At 39.2% G+C, this 22,156-nt stretch overlaps 1 protein-coding gene across 9 annotated transcripts in view; it reads left to right on the plus strand.

Moving 5' to 3' along the window:
• ABI3BP (ABI family, member 3 (NESH) binding protein) overlaps positions 1–22,156 on the plus strand; it is a 259,187-nt gene that overhangs the window by 75,948 nt on the left and 161,083 nt on the right. For all 9 annotated transcript variants that reach the window (XM_014528309.1, XM_005880197.2, XM_014528314.1 and 6 more), the window contains exons 3-4: positions 13,750–13,818; positions 17,249–17,381. In XM_014528309.1, the coding sequence (XP_014383795.1) occupies positions 13,750–13,818; positions 17,249–17,381 (202 nt within the window). The remainder of the gene's footprint in view (positions 1–13,749; positions 13,819–17,248; positions 17,382–22,156) is intronic.

The raw sequence follows: 22,156 nt of genomic DNA on the forward strand, positions 1-22,156 counted from the left end.
TTAAACAGAAAAGAAAAAAGTCCACATATTATGGAAGGAGCCATTGGCTCCCTAACTCACTAAGATTTAAATGTGGAAACATGTAAAGTACTTACTGTGCCTCTTCCACCCCCACCACCATCTTTATTATGAGCTGCCTGTCCATCAAGCCCTACCTCTGTTCTTTGCAAAGCCATTTCTTGGCAGGTACCATTATTACCCTCTCCATGAATATCCTAGAGCCTGAGCTTTTTTTTTTTTTTAATCATCCTTCTTTTTTTTTTAAATATATTTTATTGATTTTTCACAGAGAGGAAGGGAGAGAGATAGAGAGTCAGAAACATCGATGAGAGAGAAACATCGATCAGCTGCCTCCTGCACATCTCCCACTGGGGATGTGCCCGCAACCCAGGTACATGCCCTTGACCGGAATCGAACCTGGGACCCTTCAGTCCGCAGCCCAACGCTCTATCCACTGAGCCAAACCAGTTTTGGCTTATCATCCTTCTTAATAAATTGCTCTTTGTTTTTATTTTGGTGTGTCTTGTCTGCTCTCACACTCCACCCAAACAGAAAACTCCCAGGAGCTAAGGGCCCTAGAGGCCTTAGATTCCTTTTTCACTTCCAGTGTCATTATAAATTTAGAAGCACAATAAGGGAATGCATGGGAGGGAGGCAAGGGAGAGACCCAGGAAGTCTGAAACAGCTGTGGGTCACATTTAATACCTTGCCAACAGTCATGAGTACACTCACGTTTCCATGTCCAAATGTTGCTGACCAGTCACAAATTAACTTGTGTCTTTTTCTCAACTTGTCAGTCAGTATTTCTAGAGATGTGATGGGCAATACATCTAATTCTTTCCATCCACCTTTTATTATGGAAAAAGTTTTAAAAAGGATGTGTCATGGCAGAGAAGAACGTTTGAGCGAATTATGTGCAGACATTGTGTCAGATTGGCCAGGTGACTTTGGTAGTCAGCTGGAAGATAGTACTTTGTCAGAAGATAGTAATGAGTCTGACATTAGAACATCACAAAGGCAAAAGAGAAATATGATAGCATCCGACAGTGAAAATGATTCTGAAGAAGAATGAGCAAAAAAAGACATTTTACCAGCCTTGGAGGATTATACAAATACTAGAGGCCCAATGCACGAAATTCGTGCAAGAGTAGGCCGTCCTTCCCCTGGCTGCCGGCACCAGCTTCCCTCTGGCACCCGGGCCCCGGGCTTCCCTCACAAGGTCATCCAGAAGAATGTCCGATCTAATTAGCATATTACGCTTTTATTATTATAGATTTCAGGCCTAACTGTTCAATTTGGAGACCCACAAAGCATAACTGAAGTAACCAATTTATTTATTTATTTATTTTGTTAATCCTCACTAGAGGATTTTTGCCATTGATTTTTTTAGAGAGTGGAAGGGAGGGGGAGAGACACACAGAGAGAAACCTAGACGTGAGATAGACACATTGATTGGTTGCCTCCAGCACATGACCCGACTGGGGCTGGGGATGGAGCCTGCAACCCAGGCATGTGCCCTTGACTGCAATGGAACCCGGGACTCTTCAGTCCATAGGCTGATGCTCTATCCACTGAACCAAACTGGCTAAGGCCCAATTTATTTTTTGGTAAGGATTTTTTCTATCTCATTACTTCTCAAACCAATTTATACCATCACCAAATGGAAAAATACCACAAAACCTTTGCTAAAAGATCACCATGGACAGATGTTACTTATATGGATATAAAGAAGTTTCTTGGTTTAATTATATTGATTTGACTAACAAAGAAGCCAGAATGGAAAGATTACTGGTCAACTGATCCTTTACTTGAATCACTCATATTTCCAAAAACTATGACTTGAAAGAAGTTCGAGCAAATACTTAATTCTTTCATCGGAACGATAATTCACAAACATGTAACACAAACATGTAACACAAACTGTCTTTACAAAGTCGGATCTCTTTTGGATCCTTTATCTTGAAAGTAAAATCTTTATATATTCCAAACAGCTATTATCACTCAGTGAAGCAATGGTTCCATGGAGAAGACACATCAGATTCAAGACATATAATCCGGCAAAAATAATAAAATATGGACTTTTAGTAGGGATGCTTTGTGAAAGTGAGAGTAGCTATATTTGCAAATTTGAGATATATACGGGTGAAGGCAAAAAGTTACAATAGACTATATTATCTGTCATATGGCCTTTTCTTAGTTCTTTTTGGGGGGGGCATTTAAAAATATTTATTGAAAGTTATTTTATGTCCATCAGAGTGCTAGAAAATGGGAATCTAAGTAAATAAATCTTGATCCCATAGTCTGGTGGAAAAGACAATCATATGTAAAATCAATTATATTGCAATGTAATAAGAGTTAGATTAAAATACATAAATAAGGCAGTTTAGAAGCCCCGAAGGGAGAGGAATTTATTTCTCTAGGTGGGACTCACTTACCTATCTGACTTCCTCCTTCAGCTTACTACATGTAAACTGCCTTCCTAGCAGTTTTGCAAAAATGTGAACCATATTTCTGCCTTTGGGACATTTTACCGTTTGTTCCTCTGCCCATGTAGCTTTCTCCCTCATGCCCATGGGTCTTTTTTTTGGTTCTTGGCATCATATTTACCAACATAATTACTGCAACAGCATGTCTACCGCTGAACTATTTTTGAACACTGGTCTGTGGAACAGTAAGGGAGAACCATGGGTTGCCAAAACTACTGAAAGAAAAGTAGCTGCTGCATGAGAGAGTTCTGGCTCGAAATAGCCGGTCAGCAAGGTGTTAAGGTGTATTTTTCTCTCTTGCTTAAGGCTATTTTGAAAATGTCATCTAATTCTTAGTTCTTTCTCTGGAAATGGTTTTACCACTTGGGAAGCATTTGGCTTTAAATATTCAGGATTAATCCAAGTTTTTCATTAAAAAATAGGAATCTCAGAATCACTTGACTTTTCTCCAAGGTGCAAAATTTAGCACAAGTTACGTAAGCTTCAAAAAGGATTTTTAAAGAAATTGGCAGTGTGGGCATCAATTTCTTATTAATTGCTATGCTATGCTATTAAAGAATTCACCATGAGTTTACATCAGAAAGACCTTGATGATCATAGATGACCATTTTAGCATGTTTTCATAAAAATAGCATCTTTTCAAAGTTCTATGTTTTTATGATCTTCCTGACCTCACCAAACAGTAGATAAACTGTTTGCATATTACCCTTTTATTATATAGGATAGAGGCCTGGTGCATGGGTGGGGGCCGGCTGGTTTGACCTGAAGGGTGTCCTGGATCAGGGTGGCGGTCCCTGCTGGGGGATGGCCCTACACCTAGTTTGGTTCTCAGCACCTGGTCTCCTGGCACCTCTGCTACTGGGCCTTCTCCTCACTCCCACTCAACTGTTGTCACCTCTGCCTTCGGCAGGGACTTGATGTGATGCAGGGAGGGTCAGGTCTGCAAACCCCCACCCCCACCCCTGCCCGTGGGGACATCTGACAGGACATGGTGGCAGCCGTTCTGCATGGGCTGGCAGTGACACAGTGCAGTCAGTGGGTGATTTTGCCAGTGAACACTCCTCTCGCACCCCTATAAAGTACACAGTGTGTCCCAGCGCCAAGGTTGCAATCTCTCGGCAGGCATCTCGGCTGGAATGGCAGGCCTGTGGGAAGGGGCGGTTGGCTTTTTCACCCTGGAGGGTTGGGGCGGGGGGTAAGGCGCTTTGATCCTGAGTTTGCAGTGATGAGGGAGGGTCCCATGCAGTGACGCAGGCAGGTTGAGGAGGAGGGGGTGGGGTGAGGGTCTGCACTGTCCGGCAGAGCTCAACATTAAGTAGCCAGTGAATACCATGGCAGGTCTGGACAGGGACTCATTTTATATTTGAGTGTCTTTAATGTCACTGTGCCCTGCTTATAAAAACGGGGGTCCCACCCTTTGATTTTGCATTGACGAGGCCTGCAATGTATGTAGTCAATGCCAGGCGACGTGTGTGTTTTCAGTAGCATTGCTTCCCCAGCTCTCACTGAAATTAAAGCAAAACTCTCGGAAAGAAGTTGCCAGTAATGTCTTCCTCGGTGGACTGTGTCTTTGAAATGCCTCTCTGTTTGGAAAAAGGATGCATCTCTCCTCCCAGCCCCCTTTAGCCGCGGACAGCGAAGGAGCTTAGCAGAGCCTTTGGGTGTACACGTTACTGGGCCTAGGAAAAGCCTCTTCCCCCTCCAACCTCTTCCTTCCACCTCCTCCTTCCCCACCTCCTGTCTTCCTGTCAAAGCTGAGTCCCATTTTGTAGCTAGAGGTTCCACTCGCTCTGTAGCATGGAGACGAGGGGCTGCTTCTCGCTGCTGTCCTCAGTCTCAGACGACTCTGAAACATGCATACCATCAGCCGTAAGCTCCCTTCAGAGCGTGTCTGTGACTGGACACTCTGGAATCCCACCCGTGGTGATGTTCCTTGTCATTTTTGCTCTGAGTTAGGGGGCGGCTGTGCCTCTAAAGACCATTTGACCTCCGTGTTGCCCCGGCCTGCTGGGGGCCGTGCCCACCGGATGCCTTTCAGAGGCTGAGAGAAGCCAGGGCTCTCTCAGGGCCCAGGGCCCAGCACAATGTTCTGTCCAAGCGGGTGTTGGTTCATTTTTCAACCATTTTTATAACTTTTTATGGAAATAACTACTGAACAGTGTAGGATTTGCTTTAAATTATTTTTGCAGGTGAAAAAAGGATAAGGATTATTCTTACACACAAAACCATATATAAGAAAAAACTTCAAAGGAAAAAGAACAGTTTTACAGATTGGTTATCAAAGATGAACTCAGTGGTTCAAATTTACTAGCTTTTGAGAAAGATCATTTGCTCTTTTGCTGACTGCTACTCCCCAAATCCCAAATCATTGTTTCCTTTCCTTCTGCAAGCGTCACACTTTATTTTTACTCTAGCCCCAGGCAAAAAAGAATAGAGGAGTAGATTCAGAAACCTTTCAGAAAAGGTTTATTGTGCAATTACTGTATTTCCAGGCCTAATGGTACAGATATCAATAAAACATGAACTGAGTTCTGGCTAGATTCAGCGTGATTCTCAGCCCCCACATCTTCTTACAGGGACTTAGAAACACTCTAAAAGGTGGAGACCTTGTGTTCATTTGTGAGGATTCATAATTCTATAGATGTTCATTTTTATGTACAACTGAGTAACCTAAGTGGTTTATTAAAAATTACAAACGTTTTATATTCATAAACTTAGTAAATTAAGTGCAATACTGATATCACTTGTGACCACTGTGTCTTCTCTTTGGACTCCTGCCACCGTGAAGCTTTGCAAAGCTATGTCTTAGCACATGTCTAAGCAGATAGCATAATTTTCTCAATGTTCTAGGAAAAACCCATCAGTATTTTTCCAGAAGAGACACCAAACTTCCTGAAAGGACATAAAAACAAACAAGACTAACAATGGCTACTGTTCTAGCTTTTGACTTAATTATTACATTTTATAGTGAGTTTTTTGGTTGATATTCCCTTCTGGAGGGATGTATCTCTTGCATCAACAGTATCTGAGCCTCTCATTTTCCAGTCACTGGGCTTCAGAATGGATGCGGACTGCGCTCTCATATGAACCATCTGTACCCCGTTGCTGAAACCCATCTGCTGTTGTGGAGACAAGTTGTTATTATTTATCACTAGAATGTGAGACTAGGTGGTGTGGGTGGGGAGCAAGGTTGGTTATTCTCCTGAAATTTGGAATTACTGATGCAGCTTTCAAAAAATGAGTAAGTAGACAAGTAGGATTTGCTGTCTTTTTTACACTCCCCACCCCCTCCCCCCCCCCCCCCACCACCACCAGACTACACCTCTTGCCCAGCAAGGCCTCCCTCACTCCTTCCTGGCCCAGCAGGTGAGGGGGCTGGTGCCAGCAGCGTGGCAAGGGCAGCTGAGACAGAATGCAGAGCCAGGGCCCGCAGAGCTCTGCTGGCTCACCCCCTCCAGTGCCACACTCCAAGATTCTTCCTTCAGAACTAACTATTGGTTGAGGGGAGCTCTCTGCCTGAGCTTATAACACAAGGAGGCTGTTCAAGGGTCTTTGCAAGCAGACATTACTCAGTGCTAGTGTTGACGAAATTAGGCACAGGAGCTGTCTGCCAAATGTTAAAGCTAAAGGGACTACTTAATTTTGGACTGTACCTACTCAGGCCAGATTACAGTTAAGGGTGGCACGTGAACACTTGCAGATGCAAAGAAAATTTGAAAATATTTTTCTGTGGAGATTTCCAGGGCCACCGACTTTTGGTACAGGCTGGGTGGGTGATTTTCTTAACTTCTTAGTTTTGTGATGTGCCATATGGGCTTCTAATAAAAACACCTACCTTATTTCATCACATTCTAAAGCCTCTTTAACTGTAAATCACACCACTATTTATCTAAAATGAAGAAAAAAGTTGCTGATGAATGACATTGCTTTTGCATCCTAGTAGGGCCTTTATTTTATACTTATTGAAAGAGCTTCCTTTGATTCATGAATACATAAATTTTGTTATCTATTTTTTACAAAAAGATTTTTAAAATAAACTCTTTATGCTAGAATAACTTGTAGTAAGTTGCAAGTGTAGTACAAAGAATTCCTGTGTACTTTACACCCAATTTCTTCTATTCTCAACATCTTGCGTTAATATGCTACATTTGTCACAACTAATGAACCAATATTGATACATTTTTAACTAAAGGCCATCCTTCATTTGACTTCCTTCATTTTTTACCTAAGGTCCTTTTTTCTGACCCCGGGTCCCTCCCAGGACACCACGTTACATTGTCACATCTCCTTAGGCTTCTGTAGACTGTCACTTTCTCAGACTTCCCTTGTTTTTGATGACCTTAACAGTCTGGAGGAGTCCTGGTTAGTTGTTTTACAGAATGTCCTTCAATTTTGTTTTGTCTGATGTTTTTCATATGGTTAGTGTGGGATTTGGGGTTTGAGGGAGGAAGATATCTATTACTTTAAAAAAAAACCACGAAAGGAAAATAAGCCAAAGAAAAGTGAACTTACTGTTAAATATTCTTCACCTTGGGGTTTAACTTTTCCGCTTTACCTTTCGACTCGGAGTTCTCAGTAGCCTTGTTTTCCACACCATCTCGCCCTCTGTGCCAGCAAGAACATTGGCGATGCAGCATTTTGGAGACACTGTTTTACTGGGGTTTCTTCCAAATCACTGGCCCTCTTTTGCCAGTTTTGAAGCTGTCACTTTCATGGTATTTTTGCTTTGTTGTGTTTATTTAATTTATTTTTGTGGGTTTTTTTTTTGTTTTGTTTTTTTGAAGCTGTCACTTTCTTGACCTTACTGGAAGGTGTCAGGCAAACTCTAGTCTCTGACAAGACATTTGCAACCCAGTTGTCTTTAGCTTATGGAGCAGGTAGCTCTCCACACCTTCATGATTTTAGGGACAGAGAAAAGGAATTAGGAAGGGCACTGGGACAAAAAGTCTCCCCATTTGTTGCTTGATGCCCAGTATGTATTTAGTAGAGGACATGCTTTTCTTATGTAAATAAGATAGATCATGAGTAGAGATTAACATGAATCCATTCGCATTAAATTGCAAATGATTGCTTTAGTGATCCTCTCTGAGAACAAAGGAAAATGAGATTGAAGAGGACAAGCTATTCAGTCAAGTGAGGAGGTACCTCAAAGAGGGAAATGGCCATAGGAACTTATATCTGAAACCTTGGTGAGCAAGTTTGTTCTAACTCACTCTTCTGATAAGACTGGTCTTGTGCGTAAATGTTCCAGGAATGCTCCCAACCTACTACTTCATTTTAGCTATTCCCACAGCATTGGCGCACAAGAACACATAATATAGTTGGTTACATAATTCGTTGTTTGCCTAATCCTTGTCCCATTACTCAAAAAGCTGGAGCAGTTTACAAAAATAGAATCATAGTGTAACACTTAAAAAAAATTTGGTAATCAAAGGGAAAGAAAAATGAGGGTTGAATGTTCTGATAAAGTCAAGGTGAGTTACCAACAGAAGTGTGTGTGTGGGATTCTGCACATTTCATTAAGGTGGTGCAGATGTTTTAAGATATATTTTATCATATTAAGGAAGTATTTCATTGAACTTTTATTCAGAATTGGTTAAAAATGGTAATAAAGTTTGTCAATATTTCAGCAGAAATAGGAAATATCTTTTTCCTCCTTATGTTACATTTCTGGAATAAATTAGACTTTGCCATATGTTTTCCTGTACTATGTACTGCCAGGTTACGCTTGTCACTCTATTTTCTAGGATATTTTGCATTGATATCTATGAATATTGTTAAAGAAAAAAAAATTACCCAGTGGCACTTGTTACAGATAGTAAGGAAGACTGTATTCAAAGGGAACTGCCTTGATAGTATAGGGACCACTGTAATGGGGTCTTGTAGTGGAGGAGAGAGATTGGGCTCAACTCTAAATACAACAAGGAAAAGTGGAAATTTTTAATCAAGAAACAGCATTGTGGAGAGGTCAATGGATGAAAAATCACTAAGGGGAAACATCAAGTGTAAGAGGAATTCTGGTTAAACCAACCTAACAGATTATTGCTGAAGGCAAGCCAGGCTGATCAGATACCTCCTGAGGGGTGGTGAAGGATAAGAGATGGTGAAGGGATGGTGAAGGATAAGAACCTGATTAGGTATCATTGGTGATGAAGTATGGAGGATGGGGAATTCTGGCTAAACCATCCAAGCAGGTGTTATAATGTACCCCGCGAATCACAGAAGGACGCCTCAAGAAGTCGAATTAAAGAGTCACATTTATTGCAATCCGGGACTATGAGGGGCCATTCCCAAATCTCATAGTAGCCATTTGGTCACCGTTCCAGGATTATATAGGCAAAAAATCACAAAGGTATTGATTACATCTCAGGGTTTGGAATGAGGCACCTGGCTCGCAAAAAGCAGATTACAGAAGCAGAATTAAGCATGTTAATTACAGTTTAGGGTCTCGGGGTCACTGAATTGACAGAAATACATTATCTAGAGCCCTCGGGTCTCCTGACCACTGAGTTGTCAGAACAATTGAGAGTAATTGTGCTGTTCTGGTCTCGGGACCACTGAGTCAGCTGGAACGCACCACCTGTGGCCACTAAAACAATTTAGGGTAATTGTGCTGTCCTGTTTCCAGGTACAGAAGAATGTGCTTCGATAACCAGTAAGATCACAATCAATGGGATAGTCATTCAATCAATAAGGCATTCAATCGAATGGGATGATTTATACAATTCAGAAAATCAAAATAACCTTTCTATTGTTAAGCCAAACAACAGGGTTAGAGTTAAACTACAGTTTCAATCTGAAATGATTGCTACTAGCCATACTTCACAGGATTCTCCCTAAAACTGGACAATGCAGAGATGAACACAGAAACCTAACAGTCAGGGCCTAGTTGAGAAAGAGCTTGGAAGAAGAGAATAAAGGTCAAGGACAGAATATTTATCAGTATGGCCTATAATTTTCTTTTCTATGAAATTTTTGTATTTTGGAATCTGTGATACAAAAGGTTTGGAAGATTTTCCTTACTTCTAATATGTCCCCGGGACCTCTTAAGGCACAAACTGCTTCAAGAAATCATCCTCATCATCATGAGGGCTAAAGTTACGTGAGCACTTCCTGTGTGTGAGGCGGTCTGTAGGCTACTCGTCCCTGGGAACCCCATGAGACTGGTACTATGATTTTTTCCAATTTGAAGATGAGAAAGCTAAGGTGCACAGGTGTGAAGTACTTCACCTTGTGCTGGTAAGTAGCTAAGCAGAATTATCCAGGCTCCAGAGTCCACACTCTTATGCCATAGTTTGACATGAAACCAAATTGCGAAAAAAGATGGCATGGTAAATAAATGGTGTGGGGTTTTTTCATTCCCCTTACCTGATTTCCTTTAGGATCATCTGGCTTATTTTATGGTTATCGTGTGGAAATGTATGTGGCAGAAACAAACGGCACTCTGACAGCATTCTAAAGCAGGTGGCTTACAAGGCAGATGTCCTCTATTAAAAAATGAGAGAATTGGAATTTGTCAAACACAGCAATTATGGGAGGATTATTTATATAATAAAAAACTCTAGTACCTTATAAAGGATTTCAATAGTAGATTTCCCCAAACAGTAAACTGCCTCTGTGGTCTACCATAGGGCATTTAAAATATTAAGCAAATTAGATATAAATAGTCTACAACAGGCTTAACTATTAGGAAAGGAACATTTGTTAAGGTAACTGCATTCCACACGATTTTCTTAAATTGACATTTTAGTTAACACATGCTTTAAATGAAAAAGTCATGTATTTTGGCATGTTTTACCAGAATTTCTGATCAGGCTACTGTTGTGTATATTTCCAGGTTGCTACAAACCCACAAAGAATTTCATAGCTCAGAACAGAAATAGAAATCTTCTTTTTCACTTGTTTTATTTTTCCGTATCTGTGTTACCAATCAAATGCAAACACTGCTGAAATCCATGAACATCGAAAGTTTTTAACGAGCAGAGAGGGCCACATGTGCACCCAGATTCCAACATCTGTTCCAATTTGTAATTGGCTGTAACTGCCTTTGCTTTATGCGAAATGACTGGGATCATAACAAAAATTACTTTTAAATTGCTTGTATGTCTTGGATCATGCGTGTTATTTTTCTAGTACTTCAAGTCTTCTTAAAAACCACTGAGGCATAGTTGGGTTAATGTGTATCAAGGAAGGAAATAAAAGGCTAACTCTAAGAGGCTTTGTTTCACTAAGGACAATTTAAGAAAAATAGGGATTTAGCTTTTTTTTCTAGAAGTAAATTCCAGAGTTTTAGTAAAAGGGCATTTTGAGGACTAGATTAAGGTAGCGACATAATTTGCAGGGCCGAGTGCAAAATAAAAATGAAGGGTTCCTGGTTCAAAAAGCAGTGGGGGTGGGGGGTGCCATTAAAGGTACTAAAATATAAAGTTGTTCCCTTTCTTCCAGAGTTTCCCTCTCAGCTTGTCCTGGTGTTATTTTATTTGCTCCTTAATGTTATTAAATTAAATTTGTTTACTATCAGCATGAATTTTAACATTTAGCATTATACTGGGCAATGCTAGTTTTAAGTGCAAACGTAAGTGCTTTAAACTACAAAGCAGTATCACCGACGTTACACAATTTGTAGTTGGTAGTTCATACATGTATTTCATTCTTACCAGAGTAGTGGAAATGTACAAAACTAACAACTTTTTATTTCGTTTCTTGATACGTGCACATACTACCAATACTCTGCCTTTGACTTGCCTATGAATGTGGAAGAATAAAAACAAAAGGAACTAGGGGTTGCTCTAACTACTCCTTCTACGTCATCATTTCCAGCATAAGTAGTTGGTGAATACAAGAAGTAACATGCGTAAGGAAGAATACAATTGGATTCCTTACTCATTTGTGTTTCTTAAAAGGCTATTGCCTTCATTATGCTTTGAATCAAGTTCTGGTTCAAATGGGAACTGTGGCCCTTACTCAGTCATAGATATAATATACTCACCTTGCTCTACCTTTGAATGTTGCTGAACTCCCAAACAATCATGGATCCTTTGACATGCTGGGCTAATGGGGCATCTCGAATGCTCTATGCGGATGGGAGGACATGCATATTGTTCCGGTCTTTGCTCACTTGCATGCTCCATCCTTCCATCAAACTTCCCTTGCAAAACACAAAGTCAAAGACAAAAGTGTTAACAATTTCAATATGGTGACAGCGGGTTATTAAACCAAAGCTTGGCACCCTTTTGGGCACAGGACTCTGTGCGACTGCCTTCATTTTGTGCCCATCAAGCTGACTGCTGAGGTGACCTTATCTACATATTGGGGTGATAATAAGATGTGTCAGGAGGATTGCCATGAGGAGTAATGAAGGCATGAATGTAAAATGCTTAACAAGTATCCTGCACACAGAAAATACTCAATACATGGTAGTTTCTTAATACCTAAGTCATGTTATATCCCAAAGAAAATCAGGAAATGGTTAATGTATTTCTACTAGGAAACTTGATTTAGATTAAATGCATTCCCAACATAAGCTTCACTAAACAGGATTTGCTTCCAAACACTTGAGACTCTGAAACACAATGAATGCTCCTTTATCTGTGCTGTGCTCATGAGGCAACTAGATGATAAACAGGCAGAGCTCTGTTTATCCTGAAGTTCCCTGGTTTGGTTTATGCCATGGTAATTACCCAGCAAGTTATAGCAAATAGAGCAGTGAGATGTCCAGAAAAAAAACAAAGGCTCTAGTCATTTAAGGCAGTTAAATTTCCAGGTTGCCTTCGGCTGAGAATGAGGTAAGTTCTGTAAAGCCGGGGGCAGACAAGGCCTCTGTGAACCCAGAATGAACACAACACCAAGATGTGCGATGTGCCTGAGAAAGTGGTGGGGAACTCTGTTGACTGCAGTGTCTGAATGCAACTTGGAGTAGAATGAGTTTCAGGATCCAAAGTTACTGAAGAAATATCCTATATAATAAGAGAGGAATATGCTAATTAGCTGTTAAGCCCTGAGGCGTAACGATCAAGCGCTTCAAGACCAGGTCAGGGATCAGCAGGAGGGTGGGCCAGTGAGGTACAAGCAGGCTGTGGAGAGCTACAGGCTACAGGAGGGGGCAGGGCAGCAAGCTATGAAGGGGGTGGGGGAAGCTACAGGAGGGCAGGGCAGCGGGCGGAGAGCTACAGGAAGGTGGGGCAGTTGGCAGAGAGCTACAGGAGGGCGGCAGCAGAGAGCTACAGAGAGCTACGGACTCGTGCGCAAGGCTACTAGTATTATTATAAATAATACCCATCACTTAGTAATTCTAATAGAGCTGCTTATAAAATGCTATTTAGTATGCCCCAAGTGTATTTGCTTTATTACATATATTGAAACCAACCATTGACCTTGGAAACATCAATTTAAAAAAGAGCATTTGATAAATTATTAGCTCATGATTGAGTTGGCACATACTAATTATTTAAATACCATTTTATTTAAAACCTAAATATTTTAAAAACAGATTCTCTATAAATACTCATATGTTGCCCTGACCGGTGTTGTTCCGTGGTTAGAGTGTCAGCCCATGAGCTGAAGGGTCACCATTTGATTCCTAGTCAAGGGAACGCACCTGGGTTGCAGGTTTGATCCCTAGCCCTGGTTGGGGCATTTACGGGACGGAACCAATTAATGTGTTGATGTGTCTCTCTCATATCAATGTTTTTTTCTCTCTCTCTCTTTCTCCTTCTCTCTCTCTCCCTCCTTCCCTTCCATTCTCCCTAAAAAAGTCAATGGAAAAAAATATCCTCAGGTGAGGATTAAAAACAACAAAATAATATCTTCACAAAAGTGGGCCATTTCAGATCATACAACAGGTGACATGACCATATATTTTATGCAAGTGGGATTTTTCGTCTCTGGTTTTAGCATCAGGATGAACCTCTGTGAGGAAGAGGATCACAGAATTGATTTGATCTGATTTTTAAAAAATCTCTCTACAGGGGAAAGGATTGATGAAGCTGTAACATGAAATCCATGTCTAGTAAGATTCTTTTAAGAACTATCCCCTACCCCTGTCCATTTGGTCTTAAAAATCTGGATTTAATTTTCATTTTAAAACCTGAGTTAAATTGAACTATGCAGAAAGTATTAAGTTTCTGAATTCCTGGGTCTTCTCATCCACTGTGGTTACAATGACTAAAGTTGGGAGCACTGAGTCAGGACATGGGTGTGCTGTGGCAAATGCTGCTCGTTCTCAAAGAATTTTATTGATAAATAAAGTTATTATTATTTCCAGATGCAGAGCCTAAATATCTGATTGTCGTGCGACCTGCTCCTCCACCAAGTCAAAAGAAGTCATGCTCAGGTATTTTTAATTCACTTTGTTTTTTATTAACTCTAAACCATGACTTTTTGTCTCTTTTCTACCCATGGAGACCCAGTGCCTTGGGGAGGCCTTAAGAATGCAGTTTAGAAGTTGAAACATGCGCAGCAGGCTCTGGGTCAATAGATTAGTAGCAGAGGCGGGAGGAGACTTCTCGGGATCCTATCCCAGTACCACCACATGTGAACTGAAGGGCTTTAGGCAAATTTTGAACCACTCAGTGCCTCCTTTCTGCTGCATAATTAGGGTCATCGTGAGAATTAAATGAGTTCGTGGATAAGCCACACCTAGGACAAGGCCTGGCTCATAGCAAGTGCTCCCTGAGAGTTGTTCCTCTTAGTGTCTTTGTTTTGAAATGTGTGACCCCATGCTTGCCATTGGGCCTTTCAGATTTTGAAGGCAGATTTTGATGTCTAACCTTTGCTGAAGGAGACTGTTTACATTTCAAAGGCATAATTAATTTATATGTGTTGGATTAAATAGACTTAGGTTTTATTTACTCCTGATCTCTCCCTTCTAAACCTCTTCTATTTAGTCAAATATAAAAGAACTCCTTTTATGAAACAGCAGTGCAACCCCCATCTTCCCATGGATAGGATGTCTTAAAACGGGAACATAGATGCCATATGAATAAATGAGTAGAATTATTTCCACATGATGAAAAGATTAAAGTCCTTCTTGAAATTTCCCCAGTTTCCCTACTTAAGTGTCTTCTCAGATCAAATGAGTTGCCATTGCTATAACGAGGGACCAATTATAGCTGCGAATATGATTGACCACCTGATCCACAACTTCCTAACTCAGTAGGTAGAGTTGACCTTGTTTTCCAATGTGAACTGTTCTCAAAATAATTATTTCCTAATCAGACTTATCTTCTATAGTAGACTGGATGCCACACACAAAAAAGGATCTTTTTTGTTTTGTTTTATTTTTGTTACATCTTTTTTAAGGTATGAAATGGGTGGGGAGAACATAGATCTTTAAATATACCCAGGAAGGGGTCCCTGGCAGCTGTGTGTTCGTCTTCTAGATGAATCAGCCAACCCTGGTTCACAGAAATCAGTTGCCACAATCCTCTCCCCACTCCTTCTGGTGTTTTCCACTTCTTTTAAGAGAAGCAATAAATAGTCAAGCATTTTGAAAAATACACATTCCTTTTCCTGACCTTTTATATTTTCCCAAAGCCCAAGGAAAATTTCAATCACTGCTTACAACGTGTTAACAATAGTTGTCCAGGCAGCTTTCCATACTCCTCAAAATAAATAATCTCACAATATTTCAAGACTCTATTTCAAAATATTTAACAATAAAGTCAAGAAGCATGAGTCTGGTTCCATGGGATTCTGGCTTCATATTCATTGAACTGTTTCTTAATGCAAATATGATCATAATACACATATACAAAAATATATAAGGAAAGTCAAGACGGTGATTGCACCTTAGTAGCACCTTAGAACTTCATTTTGTTTTGGAGCTGCTATGACACTGGCCTTAGCAGTCATTTTTCACTTTGTGATGACCAGGGCAGGAAACTGCTTCATCTTGCTCAGGATATAATACCCCACCTTTCCTTTCAGGCAGCAGATATCATTTTTGTTTTTGTAATCTGCATTTGAGGATGATGTCATGACTAATGGATTCACTTCCATTCATTTTATATTTGCATCTACCACATACATTTTAATTATTTAATCATTTTATATTAAAATCAAACTTAGTGAAATAATTATTTGATGGGTCATGTAAGCTGTAGGTTCCCTTGTGAAAGAAAAATGTATTTGTGGTCTTTCAGTGGCATCATATTCATAAGGTGTGAGCTAAACCAATGATGCAGTAAAAAGAAAATTAGATTACAATTGCCTTTGGTGTGACCTTGGCCACCCTTGAAAGTTCTGTGGGTTGAAAGTTGTATTTATCTGTAAAATAAGATTACATTAGTATTACATTAGTGAAAATCAACTCAGGGGTGGAAAAAGGCACACCAGAATCATCTCAGGGCCTTTTAAAACTACCGGTGCCCCCTACCCTCATTTTAGATTCTAATCTGCCCCCCTTGGCGCCCAGATTTGGACCCTTTGTATCACAATTGTACAAGGTACTATGATGCGTGGATTGGAAAAATCTAAAGAGAAGTATAAATGCATGTTTGCAACCAAGTAAACAATAACTATCATTGAAAATTATTTCAGATATCTTGTAAAAATTCAGCTATGTTACAATGAAGCAATTTGTCATCATTAGGTTATGTATTTTCTGGGCTCAGAAGATTTTTTCACTGGAATAACAATTTTCAAAACTTAAATCTAATAGAAGCAACAGTATGACACAATTTCCAAGGACTTTTGGTTCAGATAAGCTCCACTAAGCTCATACAATGGGTACCTTCCTACCCACTGGTTCCCACTTGCATTAGACTAAGATAACACAAGTTTGTCCTATAGCAAATACAACACCCATAGTCTCGTGAAATGAAAGGGGAATCCAATGAAAATACAAACATATATGTTTTATGTTAGCTCTATGCAGTTTTATTAGGTCTGCTATTGGATTTTTATTTTATTCACTCTGTTTTATGAGACAGTGTTGGTTTCTATGGTTGAGGATCTTCCCTTCTCTTTTTCACTGTTTCCATTCTTGCAGTTTCACATATTTTTGGAAAGGCAAATGTCTGGTCTCTAAATACTTGAAAAGAATCTACAGTGGTTTATCAGCATTGCCCAAATCTACTCAGTCCCATCAGAACAGCTGTGCTTCCTGTTATTCCTCCTCTCCCAGCATTGTTAAAAGTGTATCTGCATTTTCCATTTAGATACTCACTGTAAAAAATATTCTTATTTTAATGGTGTGATGGGGATTTTACACTCCAAAATAGGTTTTAAAGAAAGAATATACCTACACCTAGATGCTAAGCTTTCTTTTCTCAGATGTTATTTCACACTAATTCACAGTCCCAGGGGGAAAAACAGCATGTTTTTATTTTGTATGTAAAAGAAATGGAATGAGTGTGTATATATACATACATACATATATGTATATGTGAATATAGTATGTATATGTATATGAAAATGTGTGTGCTTTTATTTTACTGGTAACAGCCAAGACCTCCATATTCATCCCTGACTCCCAAGAAAATAAAAACTAGATATAATTGGATATAGTTTATATGTATATATTACACATATATGAATATATACATATATCCACATATACACACACATAAATATCAAAAGGAATATTTCATTTGATTCATGCTTAAATTCATTGTCAAAGAATTAGTAATATTTGTGCATTGTCTAAAAGGAACTTGATACTTTCACACTTTTCTTCATCTTACCAAGTCATCTTCATGCATTTACCCCATCATGAAAATACACTAAGTGTCACAGAATTAACCGGTATGTCACCTCCGCAGGCAAAACACGCTCTCGCAAGCCTCTCCAGCTGGTGGTTGGCACTCTGACACCAAGCTCCGTCTTCCTGTCCTGGGGTTTCCTCATTAACCCACACCATGACTGGACATTGCCGAGTCACTGTCCCAATGACAGGTAACTCATCATAATGGAAGACTTTATTTTTCATCTGAAAATCAGTACCTGCTTTTAATAGTACTTGTGCATGCTTTAGAAAAATGTGTAAATATCGGGAGCATCAGCATTTACAGGTCACCTCTTAGCTGTCCAGCCCATTCTGGATGTAAGGGGAATGCAAAGGCTTACCCTTAAGGGAGTTACCACCTACCTGAATAGAAACACATGCAAGTATGTTTTCTTTTTTCTTTTTCTTTTTCTTTTTTGATTGATTTCAGAGAGGAAGGAAGAAGGCGAAAGAGGTAGAAACATCAATGATAAGAGAGAATCATTGATTGGCTGCCTCCTGCATGCTCCTCACTGGGGATTGAGTCCGCAACCGGGGCATGTTCCCTGACCAGGAATTGAACCGTGACCTCCTGGTTCATAGGTGGATGCTCAACCACTGAGCCACGCTGACTGGGCAGTATATTTTCTTAACAAAGAATAAACTACAAGGGAGAATAAGCCGCATGGCAAATGGGGAGTATCAGTGAGAAGTGTAATGAAGGCTCAGAGGATGAGGCTGAAGGCAGTTAGGAAAGACTGTTAAAAGTTGGAAAGGTAAATGTCCTAGAGAAATATAGTAGCTTTCTGTTCACCTTTTGCAAGTAAAAAGGGTGGATTGTTCCACTACTGACAAAAAGAAAAAAAAAGTTGGAAAGGTTGCTGGCTCCCAGGAAAGATGTATATTTAATTTTTTTTGCTCTGTTTGTTTTTTTCCTAACTTTTCCATTACATTCCCATAGGCAACGTAGGAAGGGTTCCAGTTGCTCCCCATTCTCACCATGTTTTGTGTTGTCAGTATTTTTCATTTTAGTTATTCTAGTGTAGTTCTCTCTTCATTATTATTTTGATATGCATTTCTTGTGTACTAAGGTATTGAGCACTTTTTCATGTACCTTTTGGCCAAGTATCTATTTGTGTAGTGCTTATTTTTATTTGTCTAAATTGAACTAAAAAGAAAGACCTTTAAAATGTTTATAAGTCCTCAAAAGTACCTTTCACATGACTTTGATTAGGAAATCTAGACTACGAAAAAATTAAATTTCCCTAAACATGTCCATCCCACAGTTCTGAAGGAGACATTTTTGGGAAAAGGCATGTAGAAGATATTGCCAAAACCAATTTTTTTTGAAAAATAATTTTGAGATGTTACAAAGAATCTGAAATATTTTTTATTTCACCCACTACTAAGCCCATACTTATTTTGTTTGGAAAATGAACTCTTAAAAGAACATGCTTTCTTGTGATAATTCCAGTTTCTAGTGGATTGGTCCAGGGTGACAATGCTAAGAAAGTAAACATTTATAAATTGCTTTCTTTTTTAAAATAATTTTTTGTTCTCTTATTTTAAAAAAAAGTCAAAAGTAGGGAAGGGAGAAAGAAAGGAAAGAAGAAAGGAAAGAGGGAAGGGAAGAAATTTGGAACATTTGTAGCAAAATGCGGTTATCCAACTTGCTTGATAAATCATTGAGGTGCAGTAACCTGTAAATTCATACAGCATAATATAGATATGATTCCCTCCCCTGTCCTCAAGCCTTTCCTTTAATCTCACCTGGCCTTACTTACCCTTCCATGAAAGAATTTATCTAATAACTGATTCTAATCGATAGCTGTTGTCATGGTCTGACAGCACAAGCAGGTAACAAATGTGGATAAGGTAGAGGAGCAGATGTCCTAGTGCAGTGGTCAGCAAACCGTGGCTCGCGAGTCACATGTGGCTCTTTGGCCCCTTAAGTGTGGCTCTTCCACAAAATACCACACACGTATAGTGCGATTGAAACTTCGTGGCCCATGCGCAGAAGTCGGTTTTCGGAAAGGAGATAGATGAAATAAGTATACAAGATGAGTGTGGATGGGAGAGTTGGAAGGGGTCGACCTCAGTGAACGTACCTCAATCAGATTGAGGACATTTTTAGCAAAGGCCAGCTTAGGAGTACCCTAATTAAGTTAATAACAATGTACCTACCTATATAGTTTAAATTTAAAAAATTTGGCTCTCAAAAGAAATTTCAATCGTTGTACTGTTGATATTTGGCTCTGTTGACTAATGAGTTTGCCGACCACTGTCCTAGTGGAACTAGGATTTTAATCAAGGCAGTTGGCTCACAGGCCCAAGCACCGCACCCCCAGCCCCTGACTCACACCCTGGCTCTGTTCTTTTCATCAAGTAGATGGACTCATGCCTGTCAAATCACAATATTAAAAATAAAGAATTCCATTTTGAGTAAAGTTTCTTTAAAAATTGGGCATGAGAGGGGAATTGGGGGGGCAATGGGGGGAGAAGGACACATATGTAATACCTTAATCAATAAAGATAATAAAAAATAAACAAATAAAATTAAAATTAAATAATAGCATGTCAAGATGCTATGGACAGAAATAGAAAATTGTTAAGACATGACTAAAAGGGAAGAATTAAATAGTAATGACTAAAATGAAGTACTTGAAGTATTTGTGAATTTCATTTAACCATGCCTCCTTTCTCCCCAGTATAGTTAATAAAGAGCTGACATTTTAGTCTTTGTGGTATTTAAAAAAAATAGTAGTCCCTATTTAAAAGCTCTGGAAATACTGTACTCAGTATAAGTAGCCAAATAAATCCACCAGAACAACTCTAAATTAGTGTAATTGTAAGCAGATTTGGAGAAATTCACTCTCAGATGATCATGCAGATGTTTTTAGAATTTAGACTAATCTAGTAGGTTAGAATAAGCAATAATAGCTATAGGGAATGATTGCTTCTCAAAAATTGGAAGGTTAGTACAGCCGAAGTTTTCCTTCAGGAGTATCTTCTTACAAAACCACTGAAATCTGAATGCCCTTGGCTTGCTACAGAAATACCAACTGTTGTTATTTTAATCCCTTGAACTCTAATATTTGGCCCCCTGTGTAGAGTCTCTGATTTAAACACACGTGTGCGCGCACACACACACACACACACACACAAGAATTTTCACATTGTTTTGTTGGATAGTCTCATTTATCCTACAAATGCAAATAATTTATTGGAAAAGTTTTTGCTTTTTAGTTTGCTTTTGGACTTCCTATGTCAAAGCTCTGTGTAGTAAGTTTCCAGTGAGAAAACCCCTGTTTTTGTTTTATTTTGTTTGGTTTAAATTTGGGAACATTAATTAAATGTTGATTCACTCTTTTGTGTCACATGTTTCTATTCTGATTGGCATAGGGTTCATATCGGTCTCCCTGTTTTTAGACCCTTTTCTTAATTCACATTGGAGAATAGATGTGCTTAACTTATGGTTTTTATTCTTAATGGACTTTGAAAGGAAGAACGTTACACTTATCCTTGATAAATCTAAGGTCAAATGAAAGCTTTCCAAATTGGCCCAGATGAAGAGTAAAACATGTTTTGAACCAAAATTTATTTTGCTATTAATAACTAATTTTTTCCTTCCCATGTTTCCAATTTAAGTCGTTTAAGATTGCTTTAGTTCTTGCTTCTTTGCCAACTTATTAAAGTTTTATGATTCATTTAGATATCATTTTCACATTTTCTAACACTTTCATATTATATTTATTTACTCTTAATGCAGAGTGAGGGCCTTCTTGTTAGCTGGTTCAGAACAAGCTGTTGACTCTCCTTTTTCCCCCCAAGTTTTTAAGAAGTGGGTATTTTCAATGTTTGTGGATTCTCACCTGAATGAGCACAATGCCTTGGTACCCATTTGTCTTGCCATGTAAACTTTAAGTCCTGTGAGGAGAGAGATCATATAAGTTTATCACCATTATCTCACCAGTTCCTGGAGCCAGCATCTGGTACACAGTAGACCTTCAGTAAATGGATGCTGAATAATAAGCAGTGAAATGTCAGCATTTTTACTTTTATGTTGTACCATTACTTGAAATTTAACATGATATATTACCTCACTTGTCTTATTACTTTCTGAAGTATCATAATTTTTCCACTCACCTTAATTTGAATCTTTACTCATTTTTTTTCATCTATAACTAATGAGCCCCCAAGTTATATTGGTTTTGCCTTTGAGAAGTACACATGTAAGTATCTTTGTCTTTTACTTCTCCATTTCCGCACCAATGATTCCAATCCAGTACTCCTCACCTTACCCCAGATCATGGAAATAGCATCCTGGCTTTTTCCCTACCCTAATCCATCCTGGCTTTTGCAATGCTGAGGAAATTTAGAGTATCCACCATCAGCTTACTCTTTCTTCAGCCCAAATTTATCTTTACCACTCTTTCTCTTCTTTCCAAGGGATATGTTTTTTGCTTTGTACAGTAACCATTGAGTCCCTTCTACATTCTGTAAGCCTTTCTCTTTTACATTTGCCCCTTCCCTGTCATTGGTGCCCTGCCTTTGGCTTACAAACATGCTCTAGAGTTCCCTACCTGAAAACAAAATCTGTTGATCCTGTTATATCTTCCAAGCTATGGTGTTGTTTTTTTAAAAATTTATATTTATTGTTGAAAGTATTACAAATGTCCCCTTACCCCCCCTCCCCCATTGACCTCCTCCACCCAGCTCCAGCCCCCTACCCAGGCCTTCACTGCACTATTGTCTATGTCCATGGGTTATGCATATATGCATATAAATTCTTATATTAATCTCTTCCCACTACCCCCTTCCCTCAGTAATATGTAAGTCTGTTGCATGCTTCAATGTCTCTGTTTCTATTTTGTTTGTCATTTTATTTTTTTCATTGGATTTCACATATAAGTGAGATCATGTGATACTTGTCTTTCTCTGACTGGCTTGTTTCACTTAGCATAAT

Source organism: Myotis brandtii, unplaced genomic scaffold (genome assembly GCF_000412655.1).
Source record: "Myotis brandtii unplaced genomic scaffold, ASM41265v1 scaffold63, whole genome shotgun sequence".
Taxonomy (NCBI): domain Eukaryota; kingdom Metazoa; phylum Chordata; class Mammalia; order Chiroptera; family Vespertilionidae; genus Myotis; species Myotis brandtii.